This window comes from Anolis sagrei, chromosome 1 (genome assembly GCF_037176765.1).
Source record: "Anolis sagrei isolate rAnoSag1 chromosome 1, rAnoSag1.mat, whole genome shotgun sequence".
Taxonomy (NCBI): domain Eukaryota; kingdom Metazoa; phylum Chordata; class Lepidosauria; order Squamata; family Dactyloidae; genus Anolis; species Anolis sagrei.
In genome coordinates, this window is record NC_090021.1 from 31,141,051 (window position 1) to 31,163,774 (window position 22,724).

The window sequence follows — 22,724 nt, forward strand, 5'->3', positions numbered from 1 at the left end:
TAAATAATAAATCCCTGACCATTAGCCATGCTGACTGGACTTAATGGGAGTTGTAACCGAAAATAACCAGGGAGAGCTAGGCTGGGGTAAGCACTTGCAGGTGGTGAACTAGTGCAGAGGAACTTAATTGATGCTTATTCTACTCTTTAAGACAGTCAAACTGTCTTCAAGTGAATGTAAGTGCCACTCCTCCGTTCTTTCTTCTTTCTTCTCTGTTCATTCATTCTGTCAGTCTGCCTTTTTCTTCCGGCTCCTTTCTAGTACAGAGGTGATAACTGATGGAAAATCTTGTTGTGACACATCTCTTAAATAAGATAAGAATCATGGTGTCTCTAGGCCCTCCGCTGGATTTTTTAAAACTAAATTTCATCTTATTCAGTGGAAGACAAAAAGAAAAACAACATAGGAAAAACTTTAAGAGCTGTTTGTTTTTTGTATTTGTTGATTATTTAAAACATTTTAATGCTTCTTTCAAGACAAATTCTGGTTTATATCAAAACTGAAGAATGAAAGGAATACCCAGGGAGAGAAAAGGAGGCAGAACGAGGCCGAACAATGGCATTTATCTGTATTGAAAACTTGGTAGTTTTATGGGAAAATGTGCAGAAACATTTTGCTGGGATATCCTTATTTATGTCCTCCATTTTTAAGAAGTGATGTTATTATTGATGACAGTCGAATTGAAGAAAAACAACAGTAAAAACTCAGCCATTATCAGGACCTCAAAATCGAACTGCAAAGGCTCTGGCATAAACCAGTACAGGTGGTCCCAGTGGTGATCGGCACACTGGGCGCCATGCCGAAAGATCTCAGCCGGCATTTGAAAACCATAAACATTGAGGAAATCATGATCTGTCAACTGCAAAAGGCCACCTTACTTGGATCTGCGCACATCATTTGATAATACATCACACTGTCATAAATGCTTGGGAAGTGTTCAACTTGTGATTTTGTAATATATGCTGTGTCATACTGTGTTTTTGTGTCAGTAAAATAATAATGATCATATAGTAATTGCTTGTATAACAAAGCTATAACCTTTTGACAGTAGTGAGTGAGTAGGAGCAATCTAGTAACTAGCAACCTTTCCAGATTTATTTAGTGTGTTACCTAATTAGTTATTTAAATTCTTTATTTATATCCCACCTTTGTCTCAGTATGGGAGTGTATAACATACATATAAATGTACAGACTGCAGAAGGAGTTTCAGGGATCAGGCCAGCTTTATCAGACATAAAAGAATCCACTATAAAAGCACATATTATTTTATTTCACCAAGTGAAATAGAGTGTATGCAAGCTGTGTGTTTAGTGTGTATGAACTATTTTTTCCATTTAATAATATGCACAACATTATTTGTTTTGTTTGATTATCAAAGTGGCTTGGGATTTCTCAGGTATGCAGGATTCTTTGTAAAGCAGTAAAAATTAAATCTTGCCAATTCTTATGGAAACTTGCATATATTTCTCTGTAAACATATTTGCATATATGTGTTAATATCATGATCACTTCTAAATTCTTATTTTGTCGAAATTCTGGAGCTTTGTCTGTCTGTTTTTCCATTATGCATCTGCACAGCATGTTAGCTGAGCAAGTGCTTGTGTATGTCAAACATATATTTCCTTTGTCAGCAGCAGCTATCATAGAGTCACCAAAATGATGTTGTTAGTAGGTTTGTGGAATCCAGATAAACTTTGACTTGTTTCATGTCCTGGCTTTCGTTAGGGGCCCTGATCCGTTTTTTGGGAGCCTCCCAAAATCAGGAGGGCAGCTATCTGTTTTCACTCTGGGGTGCCGAAAGATCCGTTTTCTATTGACCCATTATGGCAGGGGAGGGGGGGCTCCCCTTCCTGTAATTTTAGGAATTTAAGTGTGTTTCTGCATGCACTGTTTCCAAGGCATTTTAAGGAGACTTCCCACTTCCAGGTAAGGAAGATCAATGACCTAGAAGAGGAGAGTAGTTTTCAGGCAATGAGGGTTTTCTTTTTTTTATTATTTGCGGATTAATAAAAAAAGATTAAACAGTGATGCCAGAAAGCAGAGGAGGAGCCGAGATGGGCTCCCACTTGTTTTTATTGTGGGCAGATTTTTGTACCAGGAGGGTCCTTACCGTTATGGGCTCCTGAAGTACCGTTATGGGCTCCTGAAGTACCGAAGGTACTGGAGGAAACGGAAGAAACGAATTCCACACGCTACTCTAGCTGTTAGTCTTGACTGGAGTAGACCCATAGAATAATAGAATCATACATTTGGAAGGGCCCTCATAGGCCATTGAATCCAATTCCTGATCGATTAGGAAATCCAGCCAGAACAGCCCAGCAGTTAGCTATCTGGCCTTGGAGAGAGAGAGCCCACTACCTTTCTAGATAAATGGTTCCATTGTCAAATTGCTCTTAGTGTCAATATGTTCCTTCTAATGTTCAAATCTACCATCCTGTAATCTTAAACGATCAGATCTAGTGCTACCCTCTGAAGTTGCAGAGAACAAACCTGTGCTATGCCCTTCATGTCAATCCTTTAGACATTTAAAGGGACCGGTCATGCCATTCCAATTGATTAAGTCTACAGTGGCTGGAATAAACTAATGGAAGAGCAGCCAACAAGTGTAACTTCATAGAATAGTAGCTAGGCAATGAGGTCCTGGCACCATAGCAAGAATGACTTCTTCCTTTCAAAGGATCTCTAGGCCATTCCAAACTATACATCTTCAAACTGTGCCATCTTTAAGGCCAGAAGTTCCCATTTCTATCTGCAAAGAGAGAAAGGCTGTGTGTGTTGAAAGGGGGGGGGGTGAGGACAGGGATTCAGGGTCCTCTTATCCCCATGCCATGCGTCAAGTCCCCTTAGGGGTTGAGAAGGCAGGGTAAAAATGTTCTAAATAAACAAACAAACAAACAAATAAATAAATGATCAGCCGCGTCTAACCTCCCCATTGGGATTTTTGGCAAGGTGGGGGACTTCTATGAAGGGGAAGTGACAGACAGGTGGTTCTGACAGTTCATCCACCAATAAGATAAAAGCGTTCTCAGAGCTTTGAATGGAATGAAATCTACAAGATTGGTATTCAGTAGGTGGAGTCCTCATCTATCGCAGTGGTTCTCAACCTGTGGTGTTTTGGCCTACAACTGCCAGAAATCCCAGCCAGTTTACCAGCTGTTAGGATTTCTGGCAGTTGAAGGCCAAAACATCAGGTTGAGAACTGTTGGTCACTTGGGTTGATTACCATTGGGATTGGTCTAGACTAGAGGACAAAGGGTTTGGAAACCATCTATTTAGCCTACATAAAAGATTGTCAAGTGTTTGATATTGTTTTTACTTGAAAATGGGTCAAATAGTCAACAATTGTGCTGCACAAGTCTTGCAATCTCAGGGGTGTGGCTTATTTGATCAAGTCAATTTATCTGTAATGTGGATTTCCTTTTTTCCTACTGACTTACAGGTTACTCACCATTATTGTATTTTACAGCCAGTCTTGTAATTTCATGATATCCTTCGTTTAGTCATTTTGATTTTTTAGGGAAGAGTTCAGGACCCATTTTTTTGGTCTTTTCTCTGTGGTATTTGTAAAAGTCTCCACCAGCACTACAGCTCAAATGACTTGATTTTCTTTCAGTGAGCTATGACATGGGATCCACCTCCAAATAGGTATAGAGATTAAAATCAACAACCTGAACCCGATTTTGCCCACAGGGTTACAATCAAACAGATGTGTCAAAGGGGAAAGGAATGAGAAATTTCAGTTCTTAAAAGCAATGTAATTTTCTCATGACAACCAGCTTGAATAGAGACAGTCCAGGGAGAAAAAGAGACAAATGCCAGCAGGGACTGAACTGAGATGATATAGTGAGCTCTGCAGAGCCATTTCTCCCTCAGTTAATGCCAGATGGAGTGGCTCAGGGAAAAAATATCCAAATGATAGCTGTGAATTCTCACAGTCGGATAATATGTTTTGATAAATATAGTCCCCTTCAGCATTTTCTGGAATTTCTGAATTTGAAAAAATATCATCTCCGTGAGAGTGGGGCTTAGCATGACTTTCCCCCCTCTACTAGCCTTCGTATGATTGCAGTCCTCACAATACTACCATATATACTTGAATATAAACCAAGGCACCTTATTTTACCACAAAAAACTGGGAAAATGTATTGACTCAAGTATAAGCTGAGAGTGGGAAATATAGCAGCTACTGATACATTTCAAAATAAAAATAGATACCAATAAAATTATATTAATTGAGGCATCAGTAGGTTAAATATTGAATATTTACATAAAACTGTAATTTAAGGTAAGACTGTCCAACTCTTCTAACCTTCTACAATGTAAATGTGCTTATGTATCCTTCCAATAATAATAGAATAATATAATAAATGTAATAAAAATAATCGAGTAAAATAAGAAATGTAATAATAATAATAATAATAATAATAATAATAATAATAATAGAGTAAAATAATAAATAACTTTGATTCGAGTATAAGCTGAGGAAGGCTTTTTCAGCCTAAAAAAAGTCTGAAAAACTAAGCTTATACTCAAGTATATAGGGTATATCCTCCTTGGTTTTTGAGCACCTCCAAGACATTTCTGACATATGGAGACCCTAAAGTGAAATGTCAGCATTTGTTCAGAGGAGATTGCCTTTGACTTCCTCTGAGGCTGAGCTCCCATCTACACTGCCATTATAATACAGATTGAACTGCATTATATGGTCAGTGTTGACACATACAATCCAGTTCAATGCAGTCAAACTACATTATATGAGTCTGCACTTACCATATAATGCAGTTCAATCTGTATTATAATGGCAGTGTACATGGACCTGAGGAAATGTGACTTACGCAAGGTCGCCTAGTGGGTTACCATGGCCAAGCGGGGATTTGAACCCTGGTCTCCCAGTGTCCTAATCCAACTCTCAAACCACGATGCCACGCTGGCTCCTCATGTATATTTTCTCACAGCATGGTTAGATGTTATGTTTTCATACATGCTGTTTCCATCCAAGGTGACAGGTGATATAAGCAGAAGTTCATAATGGGATGCTGAAAAAGCTCACTTCATTGTAAAACAACAGTGTCTGCATACACTTCTGTAATCCGTCTGTTTTAGAAGAAAAAGGGGAAGCAGAGCCCCAGGTCTTCATTAAAGATTTATTGTTTATATTCTGTACTCCTCTCACGGTGTAGGGTTATTTGGTGAGCTGAACTTTTCTAGGCTCAAAAATATTAAAACATGAAAATTCCATTTGCACTTGTCAGAGTCGTGTAACAGAAACCTCCGTGGGCATTTAATCATTCAGAATAAAGGATTTTCTTTAATTTTTAAAGATGTACTTCATTTTATGTTTTATTTAAATTGTTTTAACGTTTGCCTAGAAGCCCCTGAAGGATTGAAACTTTTCAAACTTGGGTTAGATTGAAAATAAACAAGACGAATGCAGCATGTGGAGGAAAGGGAGAAGAGATGAAGGATACCACTGAGAATGGAGCCAGACATAATTATTACACAGCATTACTTGCAGAAATGATCGAGTTGTACAGATCCAATAAGGAAGCTAAGAGCAAGTTGGTCATTGGTAATAATATATGCGTTCCTTCAATACTATGAATACTAAGAAGTGCAAGAGAATACTTCAATACTTCAATACTAAGAAGTGCAAGAGAAGCTCATAACTAATGTGTAAAACATGATTTTGTAAAGCTGTTCTCTTCCTAGGAATTTAGGACCACAGGGACAAGGCAGCACTTTCCAGATGTTAATGAGATAGAAAGTATAGGCACGGTTTGGCAAAACTGAAGATAGAAATAGAATATTGGGAGATGATGAAGACCTCGGGGAACAGCAAGGCATGTATTGTAACTTTTTTGGCAATACTGTACATTGGCAAGTGGCCAGCATAGAAGAACAGAGACCTAAATAAAGTAAGATAAACTAATAAACTTAGGAATGACAAAGAAGGGAAGAAGGGAAAAAAGTCAGATAGTGATAGCTAATATTAAGATTTCCATTTGTTTTCTCCTACAGGACCTAATTCACAACCCACTAAAACTGGTTAGTAGCATCAATAGTTCCTCTGCTTCTTAATTCCCCTTAACCACCAGAATATATCTTTCTTTGGTACATCCTTTCCCCTCATCTTATTCAACTTTATAAAAACCCTGTTCACTAAGAAATCTTTACTTTAAACTTGGATCAAACAACTCCTTGCTAAAAGAATGATGGTTTGTTTCTGTTTTGCATCAAAGCTTTGAGTAAATGCAGTGTACTCTTGATTTCAGTTCCACCTGAGTTTGTGATTGACTGTTTTCTTTGAGAGTTTTCTTCTGTGTGTACCTTCTGTCAATTTTACCAGTATATGTTAGCATTACTGATTACTAGCCAATGGCAGGATTGATTAAATTGACTAAATTTGCATAAGTTTTAATATGGAAGAGACACTGGCTTTGAAAAAGTGCATGATTCCTTTGTTTTCAGATGATGCATGTGTGTATTTTTGAAGGTGCACTCTCCCTCTGGCATGAAAGGTGGGGTGTTTCTTCAAACATAGTATCTGCTACTTGCAGTTTGTATTGATTGTCCTGTTAATTGATGGCGTTTATTAATCACCTCAATTGCCTGCTGTCCTTTCTGCCCTCTGATGGGGGAAGGGAAAGGGTGCTAATGCACCTTCTCCTGTCCCCTCCATGTGATGAGGGGAGGAGGGAGGGCACATGGGGTACCATGAGCTGCCCTACATGCCTCTTTTTTTTTTTGCCAGTGCAATGGCACAGCCCAAGAGGTCCTTTTCTTTTAATGTTAAACATCAACTAGGTGACATTCAGAAAACTTTTACGGTTTCCACTTTTTCCTGTGACTCCAACATTGAGCTAAGAGGAGCCCATTTGAGGTCAGGACCTGTCACAATGCCAGTGCTCTGCCAGTACACAGGCAGAGGTGAACCAAAACAAACATCCCGTTTCTGTCAAGATGTTTAATTAAAGCAGCACATGCTGTGTGGTAGTTTTGACAGTCCAAATATAAAACATAAAGATAGCACTCAGTCACTGATTATAAAACAAAGACTGGTAGCAAACGCTAACACAGGTTCGGGAAAATACTGTAGTCAAAAGGTTCAGTTCAGTAGTCAGACACCGAGAGTTCAATGATTAAAGTCTAAGGATCAAGAATCTATACCATAGTCAAGATCCAAGGTTCAAAGATTAAAGGTTCCAGGGTTCTAAGAGTCCGGGAGACAGGTCAGAATACCAAAAAATCCACAAACCATAGGTTCCAAGAGTTCAAGAGACAGGTCAGGATAAGAAAAATCCACAAACCTGGAGGAAAAACCAGCCACATCCACAGACAAATACTTTTCTCCCAAAGATCAGTTACCAAGCTAGCTTCTTATATCCAGTTAAACCCAGCTGCATCCTATCTCTTGCATGCCTCCACCCTTAATTGCTTTTGACTGTAAATTCTTACTTAGAGATTACTCTGCCCTTTAAAATTAGGACCAACATTAACCCCATCCACCACCAACTGCTAGGCCTGACACCACCAACCACCACCAACTCCAGAACATGATGCATGACAAGACCCACTGCTTAAGAAGCAGTGTTCTAGTACAGTGGCTCCTTGAGACCTACTGGAGTTTGGTTCCAGAACAACCCCTCCCCTTCCACATGGGTATCAAAATTTGTGGATGCTCCAGTCCCCTTATATAAATAAATTCAATCTTTTTATAAAATCACAAGCCAAGGATGGTTGAACCCGTGGATATGAAATCAGGGGATATAGAAGGCCAATTGTAACAAGACTTTGTATTTGTGTGGTGGGTACAACAAGGAGTGAGGGCTAATGTAGCCCCTTAGCTTCTGATAGTTACCTACTTCTGCATTAAACAGGGCATTTTTTCTGTAATAGCAATTGTTTAGTGAAAATGTATAACAACTGTCATTTTTTCACAGCCAACTGCATTCAGAGAATGAGACAAACGCCTCCTCTTGATGAATTGCAGCCTCCGCCGTACCAAGATGACAGTGGCTCTCCCCACCTCTCATGTACACCCTCTGAAGTTGGTGACAGCAAATGTGAATTCTCTCAGTGTAGCAACAGTCCGAGGTGCTCCTTTAAGTGCCCGAGTGAAGGTAGTACTGGACATGAAATCGAAAGCTTTCACAACAAAGGATATGAAGAAGATGTACCTAGTGATAGTACGGCTGTCCTTAGTCCTGAGGTAAATACTATATCCAAACTGATCAGGATGGGTCTGATAGTGTGAAGATGGGTTGAACTCCCATTGTGCTTTGTGTGACCCGCACCTGCAATTCACACCGGAAGAAATTCTGGGCTTCATGCCAGTCAAGGCCAGACCTAACTTAATCTTGGCCCCAAAGTCTGCCATTGATTTATGTGCAAGGTCGACTTATGTACAAGTATTTACAGTAGTTTTCATTAATTTTTACACAAATATGTTTTAGTTAGCACACACTTGGATGAAATTATGGGCCTTTTTAATAGCAAGGTAGTAAATATAACACAAACACCTAAAAAAACTTCAGAATGCACACTTGTGAACAGATGTTGGACAGTGTTAAGGGCATATTGCTTCTCACATCAATTATTCTATTATAGGATTTATTGTATAAATGATTAACCTCCACTTAGTCCTCCAACTTCTCATTTCTCCTTCTATTCAACATTGTCTTTGTGATTTTTCCCAACTGAAGACTTTGGATTTGTTTCTTAGGGGTCTTTTATTCTTGCCTCCTCCTCCTCCTCCTCCTCCTCCTCCTCCTCCTCCTCCTCCTCCTCCTCCTCTACCACCACCACATTCTAATTTCCCTTCTTTATAAGCTATAAAAGCATCTTTCTTCATAGGGCTGTCTGTCAGCAGGATATCCTTCCTTAATTATTACATTACTTTGTGTGTGGAAGGAGGGGGGAGCATTACCCCACTAGGAAGCAATTTCCATATTAATAATTTTAGAAAACATGCAGATTATTTATGCCAAAAATTATCAAGAATCTATTTACCAGTTTATCAAACTTCTTTCATATTCACATTTTACAAATCAGTTACTTCTAATCAGTTACATCTCTGAAGTAGTGTTACATTCATTCCCTTTGCTTTGAGAATGTACCCCCTTTCATTTCTTTTATAGTTCCAAGGGTATATGATCTCATTACCTCAGAGTGTCTTCCATGCTGCTCCGAATCCCCTTTGGGGTTGAGAAGGGCAGAATATAATTATGACAAATAAAGAAATAAATTCCATTTTGCTCTATTTTTTTTAAAAAAAATCAAAGGCAACTATTTTAGTTTCCTTTGAATAATGGTAAAGTTAATGGGTTTTTGTTTTCAACTCTGCCCAACAAAAAAACTTTGAATACTTTAATCTAGGGCAGGCATGGGCAAACTTCAGCTGTCCAGGAGTTTTGGACTTTAACTCCCACAATTCCTAACAGCCTACTGGCTGTTAGGAATTGTGGGAGTTGAAGTCCAAAGCACCTGGAGGGCTGAAATTTGCCCATGCCTAATCTAAGGGATCTATAATACATTCTCAGGGCATTTCTACACAGACACTATAATGCAATTTAAAGGTGGCTTTAGGGTGGGGCATCCACAAAACGTACCCTTCCAATGTATACTGTAGCATGTTTAAAATACTCACCAGAAAATTCAGAACAAGGCAGATTATGCTAGGCAGGGTTGGAAATCGGGTGATTCCTAACAGAGATGGATATGCATATTAGCACCTCTCAGCAGACTGGTTAGGTGCCCCCGGTAGCACAATGGGTTAATCCTTTGTGCCAGCAGGACTGCTGACTTGAAGGTTGGGTTGCTGACCTGAAAGTTGCCGGTTCAAATCTGGGAAGAGCGCAGATGAGCTCCCTATGTCAGCTCCAGCTCCATGCAGGGACATAATTGAAGCCTCCCACAAGGATGGTAAAACATCAAAACATCCGGACGACCCCTGGGCAACGTCCTTGCAGATGGCCAATTCTCTCACACCAGAAGTGACTTGCAGTTTCTCAAGTTGCTCAGGACATAAAAAAAACAGACTGGTTAAGAAAAAACCCTGCATTTTCCAATGGCTGCCTAGCTTCCGATAGTGAGATTCCTGGATTTGCTTCTGATCTGCAATCAAAAGATGCCGTGTCCACCATCCCAGCCTCAAACCAATTCCTGGGGTGTTTGTGTTTGCACTGCAGAGCAAAACCACATTGTTTCTTTATCCAATTCCAAACTGATTAATAATAATAATAATAATAATAATAATAATAATAATAATAACAACTTTATTTTTATACCCCGCCAATCATCTCCCCAAGGGGACTCGGGGTGGCTTACAAGGGACAAGTCCAAAAATTACAAATAAAACACACATTTAAAAACATCAGATAAAGTATAAAAAAACCCAATATGGCTGAGAAAAGACATAGCTGAAGTTCAGGCTCTGTATGTGTAATACATCCTGAAGAGGAGCGCAAGGAAAGTGCAAACAGTCAAGTAGACAGGACTGGGAATAGTGTCATCAAAGTGTTGAGGTGGACAATAAGAGGGCCGAATGTAAAGTGCTGAATTTAAAGTAGGGACAGGAAAAAATTACAAGTAGACTGCTTAATCGAAAGTAGAACATCCAGGTTTTTAGTTGACTTTGGAAAGAGGACAAAGTAGAAGCCGTCTGATCTCCATAGGGAGGGAGTTCCAGAGCCAGGGGGCCACCACCGTGCTTGGGAAGTCTGAGGCAGAGAGAGCAGTGCCTCCCCAGATGATCTCAAGATACGCACTGGTTCATAGGGAAAGATGCGATTGCCGAGATAAGCAGGTTATATAGTGTCTGTGATTATAGTGTCTGTGTAGAACTGCCCACATTCCCATGTATCCCTAAGTATTAAAACATCCCTTGTTTCCCATTGAATTGTGGGGGGGGGGGGGGGGAAGCACATGTTCTCATGAGGTGGAACATTATTTTGCGTGGCTCTTTGCTCTGAAATTATTATTTATCCTAATACAAATGCAGTAGATAAGTTGAGATCATTTTTGTTCCATACAGTTTTTATCTGAAAAAAAAAACCCTATATATGTCAATAGGCTAAAATATTAGTACATTGTTTTCAATTCCTTAGATGTTGTAAAAATGCCCACCCTGAAGGCCCAGTTCTTTAGAAAATGACCCCGAGGAACTTACTTATCCTGGTTTAGTGAGGGTTTTAAAAATAGAATTGAAATGTCAACTAATTGAGACTCTTTGTAACTATTTTTTAAATGTAATTTTACAAGCTCTGAGAAGAATTATAGTCTCCAGAGGGGCATATAGAGATGTCAGAGTGCTCTTTTCCATTTCATTCAGGATCTGTCAGCTCGAGGATCATCGTCACAGCTCCCTAAATCATTTGATCCAGAACCCGAAGCTAAATATGGCACCTTGGATGTGACATTTGACTATGACTCGCAAGAACAGAAACTTCTGATAACAGTGACAGCTGTCACAGACATTCCAAATTACAGCAGGACAAGTGGAAGTCTATGGCAAGTACACCTGGTTCTTCTTCCTATCAAGAAACAGAGAGCTAAAACCAGCATCCAGCGGGGTCCATGCCCTGTCTTCACCGAGACATTTAAATTTAATCATATTGAGTCTGAGATGATTGGGAATTATGCAGTGCGCTTTAGACTGTACAGCATACGCCGTGTAAAAAAAGAGAGGATTCTGGGAGAAAAGACATTTTACTTAACCAAATTAAATCTTCAAGGGAAGATGTCAGTACCAGTGACACTGGAGCCAGCATACAATATTTCCGTGAGTATTAAACCACACAGAAACAGTGAGAAATGTTTTCAACATCTGTGAATAGAACACTTATTTGATTTGGGAGTAAATATCATTTTGGGCACACCTTCAAAATTGTTACAGTCGGACATAGGCTTGCGAGTACCTTAAGTTTTAGATGCCGTTTTATCTACAGCAATTGTTGTATTTTATTGTTTTTACCGGGGAATTTATGATGTTGTGTTGATTGTTCATTATCTACTGGTATGTTTTGTTTTGCACTTGTTGTATTTTGCATGTTACACCTTGAGTGTTTTGTGAGCCACCCTGAGACCCTCTGGGAGATGGTGGTGGAATATAAATAAATTATTATTATTATTATTATTATTATTATTATTATTATTATAAGTTTATTAGAACACTTTTCCTAAATCCATGGTATCTGTTGTTAGCTATCGTAGCTTTCCTTTCTCATTTAAAACTTTGCTTAAAAATGCTCATATTTATGTTAGCTCGCTTAACAATATTTATTTATTTATTTACAGTACTTATATTCCACCCTTCTCACCCCGCAGGGGACTCAGGGCAGATTACAATGCATATATACATGACAAATATTCAATGCCAGTTAGACATACAACATATATAGACAGATGCAGTGGCAATTTAATGTTCCAGTTGTGCCCAAGCTTTTCTGGCTTCATGACAGTATGCTTGATTCCGGCTCGATTTCAGCCATTAGGGGGAGCTGCCGCTTCACCGTCCATTGTGACACCAAGTCCTTTGATGGAGTACTTCCTCATTCTTCTGCACACTGTTGGAAGGTTTTATGGTATCACAAATTACTTAAATTAGCCTCCCCACATAAAGTGGTATCTAAATTTCCTACTTGACAGATGCAAATGTCTTTTGGGCTGCATAGGTTGACAGCAAGCTAGAAAATGGCCAGAAGCTCACTCTGACCTGAGCTGGCTTCGAACTCATGACCTCTCTGTCAGTAGTGATTTAATGCAGCTAGCTCCCAGCTAACTGCACCATTTGCTAAGGAAGTGTTGTTACCAGTAGTATAGAATGAAGTATTAGTAAATTGTGCAGATTTATAGCCTGGGGAGCTTTATAGACACTGTATTTCATCTTGAGCAACAAAAATTATACCAAAGTCTTCATGTTTTCTGTGTTTGGTAATCCAGGAATGTGGTTTTTCATGCTTCCTCCCTTTTTGTTTCCTCTTTTGGGGATATTCTGTCTGTTATTTTTACTGGATGCAAAACAAACATAGTTTTACATCAGAACAATACTGTGCTGTGATAGCGACATGCATTGTCTTTCTCTTGGTTGTGAAGGAATAGGAGAAGTTGCATGAAAAGTCACAGCACTGCTGTGATATTCCTTCTCCTGAATATAAAGCATATGAAGAAAGGGGCAGGGAAATACATAGGGAATTTGCTTTTTTTATGCTCTCCTGAATACAGTTGGTGCTTGTTCAAGATAAGCAAACAACATGCAAATAATACTTTTGAGGGTTATTTTTAAAAACCATATCCAGTTTATAACATTTTCTGTGGTTTTACTTGGATATTTCATCCCAGACTTTCCTAACCTGGCTCCCTCCAGATGTATTGGAATTCAGTTCTTATTATCCTCAATCGGCATGGGGATGGTTTGAAAATGCTGTTTTATACCATGATCCAAAATACGCGTTTTGATCTGGTCTGCAACAGGGATGAAATGAAATTTCTTTGGACGTAACCCTCTTGGTGAAATCATAGCTGTGGATGTCTATTCAGAAGTAAAGTGTGTTCAGTTTAATGGAAATCACTGCTTTAAAATGCGGAGAATTTACATATCCCAGTCATGATTCCTAGCTTTTCTTTTGTGTGCCAGATGTGAAGGAAAAATTGTTAGGGAGAGAGAGAGAGAGAGAAGGAGAAGGAAGGCGACAAGTATGGGCAGAAGGAAAAAGAGAGGGACGTGAAAGGCGAGAGTAATACATTAGCACTCTGAAACAGTTATCATATTAAAAACTACAGTTCCCCAACTCTTGTAAAAATACTTTAAAAATTGAATTCTTGTAGTAATTAAAAGTGAGTCAAATTATGAGATGAAAATAATGCACAATAACGTGTTATGTTAGGCCTAAATGTTAACAACATAAAATGTGCTAGACAAAACTGTACAAAAATATATAAGAAGCCTGCACTAAATCTCACTCCCATATTAATGGGAATTTTTTAAAGAATCCCAGGAGTATAGTGGCAGGACAAACTATACTTGAGACTAGGAAAATTACAGAAACTGAAACTGACAGATTCATCTCTCCCTACTATTAAATTGTAGGCTTATTAGGGACTGACAGATTTTCCTTTTCTTTTAATGTGTGTTTACACCATGACTACTAGATTACTGATCAGGAAAAGAAATAATATTTGAAATATTCAAATAATGTCCCAAAGTATGTTTTTCAAGTGTTAATGTGCAGATACAGCTGTACCAGGAGCTCCAATTTTGTTTGCTTTGCATTGAATGTTTGTTATAGTCCTATGTTTCAGGGACTCTGTGGATAGGTGGCTTCTTTTGGCTGCAATTATAGGGCAAGCCACCTGTCAATTATAGTTAGGTTCCCTAGTCCTGCCCCCTTTTGGGTTTTGGAGGGAATAGGAGCCAGTTTGGGTTCAGTCCACACAGAGAAGCTTTCCATGCAGGACATAATACCAAGAGCTCCTGTAGAAAGCTTCGTCTTCTACGGCTTGGCCGGGGAGACACAGCCCCACAGCTTGGCTGGAAGATATACAGCCTTACAGCTCCTTTGCTGTGGGACTTCAGCCAGCCATCACCGAAACCTGAACTCCTTTTCCCCTGGAAGTCTACAAAGCTCTGCTTGGTAAGGGTCACTCGCGGAAGCCAGAAGCAGTTGGTACCGGGTGCAGGGGCTCCTCGCCAACAGAGACAAAGACAGACTGCCCAGATTAGAAGTTAAGGATTTCCCCATTAGTTAATGTACAGTTTATGAAGATAGTGCCTGTTCCCTGTGGACAAGATTGAGAGAGAGCTAATAGACTGCTAAGAAAGCTTTAAAGTACCTGTTTGTTTTAATCAATAAAGAACTTTGTTGAATCTTTGAGCACTCTAGAGACTCTGTTTTAAGGAAATCCAAAGGCTTTTAATCTGAGGCAGTCCCGGCGTCCCGTTGGGCACACAGAATTTATGTCCTGTCTACAGTTTTATGCACAGGCCCAGCGTGTGACAGCACAGTTAAGAAACCCTTCCAAGAATAATCCTGAAATGATGAGAATCTTTGCAGGTCAAGACTTATTCTGGGTTGCTGTAAGTTTTCCGGACTGTATAGCCATGTTCCAGAAGCAGTCCTTCCTGACGTTTCGATCAGGCAGGCATCCTCAGAGGTTGTGAGGTCTGTTGGAAACTCTGCAAGTGAGGTTTATATATCTGTGGAATGTTGGAGGCAGGTGTGACCATTGCAGTTGACCACCTTGATTAGTACTGAATAGCTGCTTCCTGCCTGGAGAAGCCTTTTTTGGGAGGTGTTAGCTGGCCATGATTGTTTTTTCTCTGGGGAAACCCCTGTTTTTCTAATGTTGTTCTTTATTTTAGAGTTTTTTTAATACTGGTAGCCAGATTTTGTTCATTTTCATGGTTCTTCTTTCTGTTGAAATTGTCCACATGCTTGTGGATTTCAGTGGCTTCTCTGTGTAGTCTGACTTGGTGGTTGTGAGAGTGGTCCAGCATTTCTGTGTTCTCAAATGTTATGCTGTGTCCAGGTTGGTTGATCAAGTGCTCTGCTATGGCTGACATCTCTGGTTGAATTCGTCCACAGTGCCTTTTGTGATCCTTGGATGGATCTTTATATTTAATCTTGTGGCTTGTTCTTGGTCTTGCAGCTCTTCTGATGTCTGTGGTGGAGTATCCATTGGCCTGTAGAGCCCAGTTTAGGTGGTAGTAGGTGGGGTTTGCAGAGATAGAGAGAAGGAGAAGGAAGTCTGCCAGGCGTTTAATTGTGCTTTTTTTTTTTTTTTTTACTTGAGTGATGACTGGAGTTTTTATGTAGACATCCAGAATGCTTCTGGAACACGGCCATACAGCCTGGAAAACACACAGCAACCCAGTAATTCCGGCCATGAAAGCCTTCGACAACACAAAACTTATTCGGCTTAAAATTCACACATGATTGTTTTGTGCAGACAGCAGTATTTTCTGCACAGAAAACAACATTTTCTGTGTAGAACATAATATTTCCTTGCAAAAAAATAATTTCTTTGATATTACAATTTGTTCTTCATAAAATTATCCTGTGGTAGATTTGCATTAAAGCAGCATTTTCTGTATAGGAATGAATATTTTTCATTGAAATATTCTCAACACAGGAAATCTGTTTTCCTGGGCAGAGCATGCTATTGTCTATGCAAATCAACCATTTATTTAACAGATAACACATTTCCAATATTCCAGTAAAACAATATTTTATGTACATGAATTAATATTTCTCTAATGAAATCCTATTTTCCATGCAGAAACATGCAATTTTTTTAACCAAAGTACCATATTGCAAATAGCTTTTGAAAACATCATGGTTTTTGAAGAGTTTCTTTCAGCAGAAATTGCTAAAATTGCTTAGTGAAGATTAACATTTCTGTTATATAATTTAGTTTTCCATTTTGAATCTTTTTTTGCTTCACACAAAAATTTCACACATGGATTAAGTATGTTCATCTAACAAAATTTATTCAGAAAGAATGACATACGATCTCTCTTTAAAGTTTTAGCTGTTTATCCTATTGGCAGTTGTTGTTTGAGTATCAGCTAATCCTGACTTTAGCTTCATGGTTACTACTATAATGCCTGGCTTGTTTTTCTTTTTGTGTACTTAATTAGTTGCCTGAAGGCCTGTGGAAAATCCATCTTATCTCCAGTTCATAATTTTATTCTTTAATGTGGTTTAATTATTGCAAAAGAAAATATAGATAATGTTGAGTTCTGACAAATTTTATCATGTGGATGACATAAACTGATTTCTGTACAATCCTGTGTGTGCCTACTTAGAAGTCTCACTGAATTCAATGGGACTTACTTCCAAATTTGTATATGGGATTATTCCTTTATTTAGGTAGGAAATGGCTCAAAAATACATAATATGGTTCTGATTCCAATCTCCCTCATTTGCTATATTAACATTAGACTTTGATTTTTAGAAATGAACTTGTAAAGCAAATCTCCTTAGTATTTGTAGAGGAATATTAACTGTGAATCACTGCTACTCTTTACAACCAACCAAAGATATGATTGGTTAGTTGGTTTAAAGCAGTGGCTCCCAATCTTTTTTGACCAGGGACCACTCTCCAACATTAGTACCAAAGGATTATGAATCAATTTTTGGTCAACTTTCAATTTGGTTTGGTTATTTGGGGTGCTGATTCAGAAAACTACATTGGATAGACCACATCAGTTCTAGTTTCTGATACAGAACGTATCCCATCCAGTAGTCGCCATCTGCTCACCCAAAGAAAAATATATTTAATAATCTAGAGCTGATGTGGTAGTAGTAATCTTTTGTGTGTAGTCAGCCTCTCCCCTCCCGACATCCCTGTTGCCTTGGCACTATTAGAGGGTTTTGCTAGACCAGTCCCTCTTGTTGCCACATGGTTTTGAGGCAATAGTATAGTAACTGTGAGGTCACAGACCATGTTTTCATGCTTGCAGACCACTGATGGTCCATGGACCACAAGTTGGGAACCACTGGTTTAAAGATACTCCAAAGACTGGTACAAAAGCATGGCATATTTCAACATGTGGATACTCTTAAGGCCTTCTGCAAGGCACTATATACAATCATAGAAGAATAATGTATAAAAGTATTATTGTCTTTGTACACTGAAAGCAAACATCAGAACTTTCAAACTCTCAGATCTTTTACTGGACAAATGAAGACATGAACAATGACTGAAGGCTTTTAATGTCTTTTAAAATGTGTTATGCTTTTTATTGTTTTATATCATCCTCCAAAGAAGGCCTTAAGAGTATTTATAGGTTGAAACATCTTGAATTTCTCCAGTAACAACCATCATGAGATGTTTTTGCTGTGGATTCCATTGAACACTTTCTTATTTTTATTTTTCAAATGTGGTTGGAAAACCTACCATTGGTCCTCTGTGGTGCACTAATAATTTTTGAATTAGAGGTGTTCAACATAGCATCCACACTTCCAAGATCATTCCAAAAAAGCTAGCATGTCTATTGACTCATATCAGCAGATGCATTTTCCCATTTTCATTTCCACTAAGAGTAGGTCCTTCATGAGCTCTTGGGTTTTTATTTTTCATTCAAGATGAAGCCAGTGCTGAATATTTTATTATACAGCTGGATAGCACAACAATATACTACTTTTAAGAAATAGCAATATTTTAAAATGTATTAATTGGGTTTTTTTTAATTTCTGTGGCCGGAATCATTGTGGTGTCGTACACATGTGATTATTTTTTGTTGTTATTTTTGCCATTGTGTAATGGAAGTATTCCATTGAGATTTGTGTAACTGGAGTTTTGCAAATCATACCATATCACGTGAGTTGAAATCCTGTCATTAGTCTTGTTTAGAGTAAATTCTAATACCAATGTATTACTGGTGTAAGAATTTCCTCTAGTTGGAATTAACCAATAGTATTCTAACTGGGCAGTTGCGTATTCATGGATGGTGCACAACCACTTTATTCACTGGGATTGCAGAAATATCCGCAGTGTGTTCTCCATTGCATAATTGCTTACTGGTTGCACTGTGTTTGTGTTTAGCAGAAGGATGGTAAAGCACAACCATTGCATAATTAATTGAGTGTAAATTATTCCTTCCAAGCTGGTGATCTCAGCCAATATATTAGCTATTACATTTAGCATGCAGTCATCAGTAATACTTCTGTTACTGTGTATTGCATAGTGAATGATAAAATATGTGAAGTTATGTATTAAGTCTATGAGCGTTTTCTCAATCTACTTTAGAGGGTTAGATGTTCTGGAAATGATGCTATGGAAGGGGTATCAGAAACACAGTACCTGCGCTTTCACTTACACACCCAACAAAACATGTCATTTGTAGGAATTATCAATGGTTTCCTATTTCCATAGTAAATTTGGGAACATATCTCCTACATAAGTTTGGGAACATATCTCCTTCATAGTACAGAAATTGTTGAGTTGTACAAAGAACGTTCTACCCTCCTCCCTCTCATTGGCCCAGATAGTTGGCAGCACGTGATTGATAGCTACTTTCTACCGGAAATGGCCACATGCCCATGTTTAGAGAGGAGGAAATGGTGAGACCAAGCAAAGCCATGCTCTCCTAACCAGACAAGTCAGAGAGACAAATGTAGATATCTCGTTGGCCAGAGAGGTCATGAGATGAGGCTAGCTGGTAAAGATAAGGTCATAAAAATACCAGTGCTGTTACCTTCAGGCCGGAATAATAGCTTCAGAATTCAAGGACAGGGGAAAAGGACAGGTGGTTCTTAGATCAAGAGAAAAATTATTCAGGCTTATAGAGAAGCAAAATAATAATTATCAGAATTTCATGTGTATGTGGGTGCCTAGCCTGGTCGTATTAGAGGAATTAATGGCTTCCTTTAGAATGATGGTCCTATCAGTGAATCATTTGCAGTGAAACTGGGAGGCTTTGAATTATTCATGGGAAAGATGTAAACTCTGGATCCAACCTAACATACTTATTTTGGCCATTAATGTGAACAAAAAAAAAGCTAAACCTCAACATTTCTCATTGTCTTTCTATAGATGCAGGAAAGCAGTTTGTGTGCTTAGGAAATACAGGTTAATGAATGAGCACATCTACTTTCAGAAGATTATGTGACTTGTGAATAAAACTTTACCTATTACTTATTAGTAAAACACTCTCTGTACACCACCACAAACCAGACTTCCTCAGCAACAGTATTGTATAACATTTATATATCCCCAATCCCCTTATATTTCCCACTCCTCTTAATGTTCCCCCAGCAACAGCAAGAGTATCCCTCTGGGCAGCTAAATCAGAAATTCCCAAATGGTTGGCCCCCCACGAAGGTCTGCCTCCATGGGCAATCCAAGAACGGGCAACTTAGAAGTCCCTGAACAGATTCAGAAGTGGAGTGGACTGATCAAAAGACAACCTGGCAAAATGGCACTGCCTAAAACAGTGGTTCCCAACCTGTGGTCCACAGCCCAGCAGTGGGCTGCAAAAACGAAAATCCACTCCGCAAACCTCCTTCCTCTTGGACCCTGGTCAAAGTGGGCCCAGGTGAAGTGGGCCCTGGTCAAAAAAAAAGGTTAGGAACCACTGACCTAAAATAATCCTCCACCTTGTGCAACTGTGGAGCAGAACAGACAACGCTACATCTGTAGGCTTATCCGCAATGTCCTGCCTCATGTGCAGAGGAAGAATTGTTTGAGGCTACACTGGTGCCCATTTTTGGTCAAATATATATTTAGCCGCTTGTGCTCCTTCTATTTTCATCTGTTTTATAACAATGTATGCAATGCTTTTGATATGAAATAATTAAAATCCCTAATCCTTATTTTTCTACAAATATTGCCAGATATTCATGAGATGGCTGCCATTCTGATAAGAATACAATTGAGACATACATTGACTGCTGAAGGCTACAAATTTCTATGGGTTTAGATGTATTGGTCTCTGTGCTGATCGTAGCATCTGATTTTGAATCGATTTCAAATTTTTAGTAGTATTTATTAAGTTTTTGAACATACATAAAATAAAAAGTATTTGTTTGGATTTTTGAGAAGCTATCCATTAATATATTTTTTTCCAATTTGTAGCCACCAGGCGAAAATAATTTTACATGCAAAACTGTTAGACATCAATAGAGATTATATGGGCATCTAGGTGATAATTGGAACGCTCTGTCGCAGCACATTCCAGGTGAATTAAATAATTTATCATCTTATTTTTCTTCATAAAGATGTACTGCATAATTTTTATTAGAAGATTTATAAAGACAGCGCATATCATATCTCAAATGAAGAAAGTGGCTCAAGAGGCCCATTCTTAGCTCACCAAATGCCTATTGAGGAACTTGGAGCACTGATTTGCCAAAACATTTCAATTCTTTTTTGTCGTTTCATTTTGAGAATACATTATTCACAACAGCTTAAGTTTGGGAACAAAGCTGATCTGTGAATAGCGTGATACTTTTGTTCTTAGAATAATTTGCCTTTGCATATATTTCCAATATCATTTACAGTTTCAGGAAGGAAATTTGATGTAACTTTATAGACTCGGTGGTAATAAATTTAGGCAGTGTGTAATTCTTTTAGAAGTTTTTTTAGTCTCTTGATTATACACAGTGAAGGAATTATGTTTTTAATTTGATTTTACTCCAACTCTTTCTTTATTTCTTTTTCTTTCATTCTTTCTGCTCATGGCAGAAGTTTGTAGAATAGTGCATCTATCAGTTTTTCTTTTCACTAGTTGTTTTAACCAATTTGTAAAACAATACAATTAAATCAGTTCTTGTGGGTTTTTTCGGGCTATATGGCCATGTTCTAGAGGCATTTCTCCTGACGTTTCGCCTGCATCTATGGCAAGCTTCCTCAGAGGTGAGGTCTGCTGGAGCTGGGAAAAAAGGGGTTTATATATCTGTGGAAAGACCTTACTTACTTACTTAGGCGATCCCTCGTTGGACGAGTAAGATGGTCTTCCATTATGGATTTCCTTGTGGGTCCGTATGTGGCTGTGGAGCCCTATTCTTGCTCTGCATCTTCTTCCGCAGTGGGGGCATTGGTTTCCAGGTGGAAGGCGGTCCCGGTCGGGGTTGGCTTGACGCGCCTTCCTCCTGGCACGTTTCACTCTTTCACCCTCCACTCGTGCCTCCTCAAATTCTGCAGCACTGCTGGTCACAGCTGTCCTCCAGCTGGAGCGCTCAAGGGCCAGGGCTTCCCAGTTCTCAGTGTCTATGCCAGAGTTTTTAAGGTTGGCTTTGAGCCCATCTTTAAATCTCTTTTCCTGTCCACCAACGTTCCGTTTTCCGTTCTTAAGTTCGGAGTAGAGCAACTGCTTTGGGAGACGGTGGTCAGGCATCCGGACAACGTGGCCGGCCCAGCGGAGTTGATGTTGGAGGACCATCGCTTCAATGCTGGTGGTCTTTGCTTCTTCCAGCACACTGGCGTTTGTCCGCTTGTCTTCCCAGGAGATTTGCAGGATTTTCCGGAGGCACCGCTGATGGAAACGTTCCAGGAGCTGCATGTGACATCTGTAGACAGTCCACGTCTCACAGGCATATAGCAGGGTTGGGAGGACAATAGCCTTATAAACAAGCACCTTGGTATCCCTACGGATGTCCCAGTCCTCAAACACTCTCTGCTTCATTCTGGAAAATGCTGCACTTGCAGAGCTCAGGCTGTGTTGTATTTCGGCGTCGATGTTGACTTTGGTGGAGAGGTGGCTGCCAAGGTAGCGGAAATGGTCCACATTTTCTAATGTGACACCATTAAGCTGTATTACTGGCATTGGAGAGGGATTGGCTGGCGACTGCTGGAACAGCACCTTGGTTTTCTCAATGTTCAGTGACAGGCCGAGCTTCTCATATGCTTCTGCGAAGGTGTTTAGAGTGGCTTGTAGATCTTCTTCTGAATGCGCACAGACGACATTGTCATCAGCATACTGAAGTTCTATAACAGATGTTGTTGTAACCTTGGTTTTGGCTTTCAGTCTGCTGAGGTTGAATAGCTTGCCATCTGTCCGATAGATTATTTCCACTCCGGTGGGAAGCTTCCCATCAACAAGGTGAAGTATCATAGCGATGAAGATGGAGAATAGAGTTGGGGCAATAACACATCCCTGTTTGACACCTGATTCCACCTTAAATGGGTCACTTTGGGAGCCACTGCTGTCCAAGACTGTTGCCATCATGTCATCGTGGAGGAGCCGCAGGATGTTCACAAATTTGTTTGGGCACCCGATTTTG

At 39.3% G+C, this 22,724-nt stretch overlaps 1 protein-coding gene across 9 annotated transcripts in view; it reads left to right on the top strand.

The window, feature by feature from the left end:
- Positions 1-22,724, top strand: part of SYT14 (synaptotagmin 14) — a 117,707-nt gene that overhangs the window by 76,795 nt on the left and 18,188 nt on the right. For 5 of the 9 annotated variants that reach the window (XM_060754340.2, XM_060754338.2, XM_060754334.2 and 2 more), the window contains 3 exons: positions 6,019-6,045; positions 7,941-8,209; positions 11,330-11,779. In XM_060754340.2, coding sequence (XP_060610323.1) covers positions 6,019-6,045; positions 7,941-8,209; positions 11,330-11,779 — 746 coding nt within the window. The remainder of the gene's footprint in view (positions 1-6,018; positions 6,046-7,940; positions 8,210-11,329; positions 11,780-22,724) is intronic. The other 4 variants (XM_060754339.2, XM_060754341.2, XM_060754335.2 and 1 more) reach the window with 1 other exon arrangement.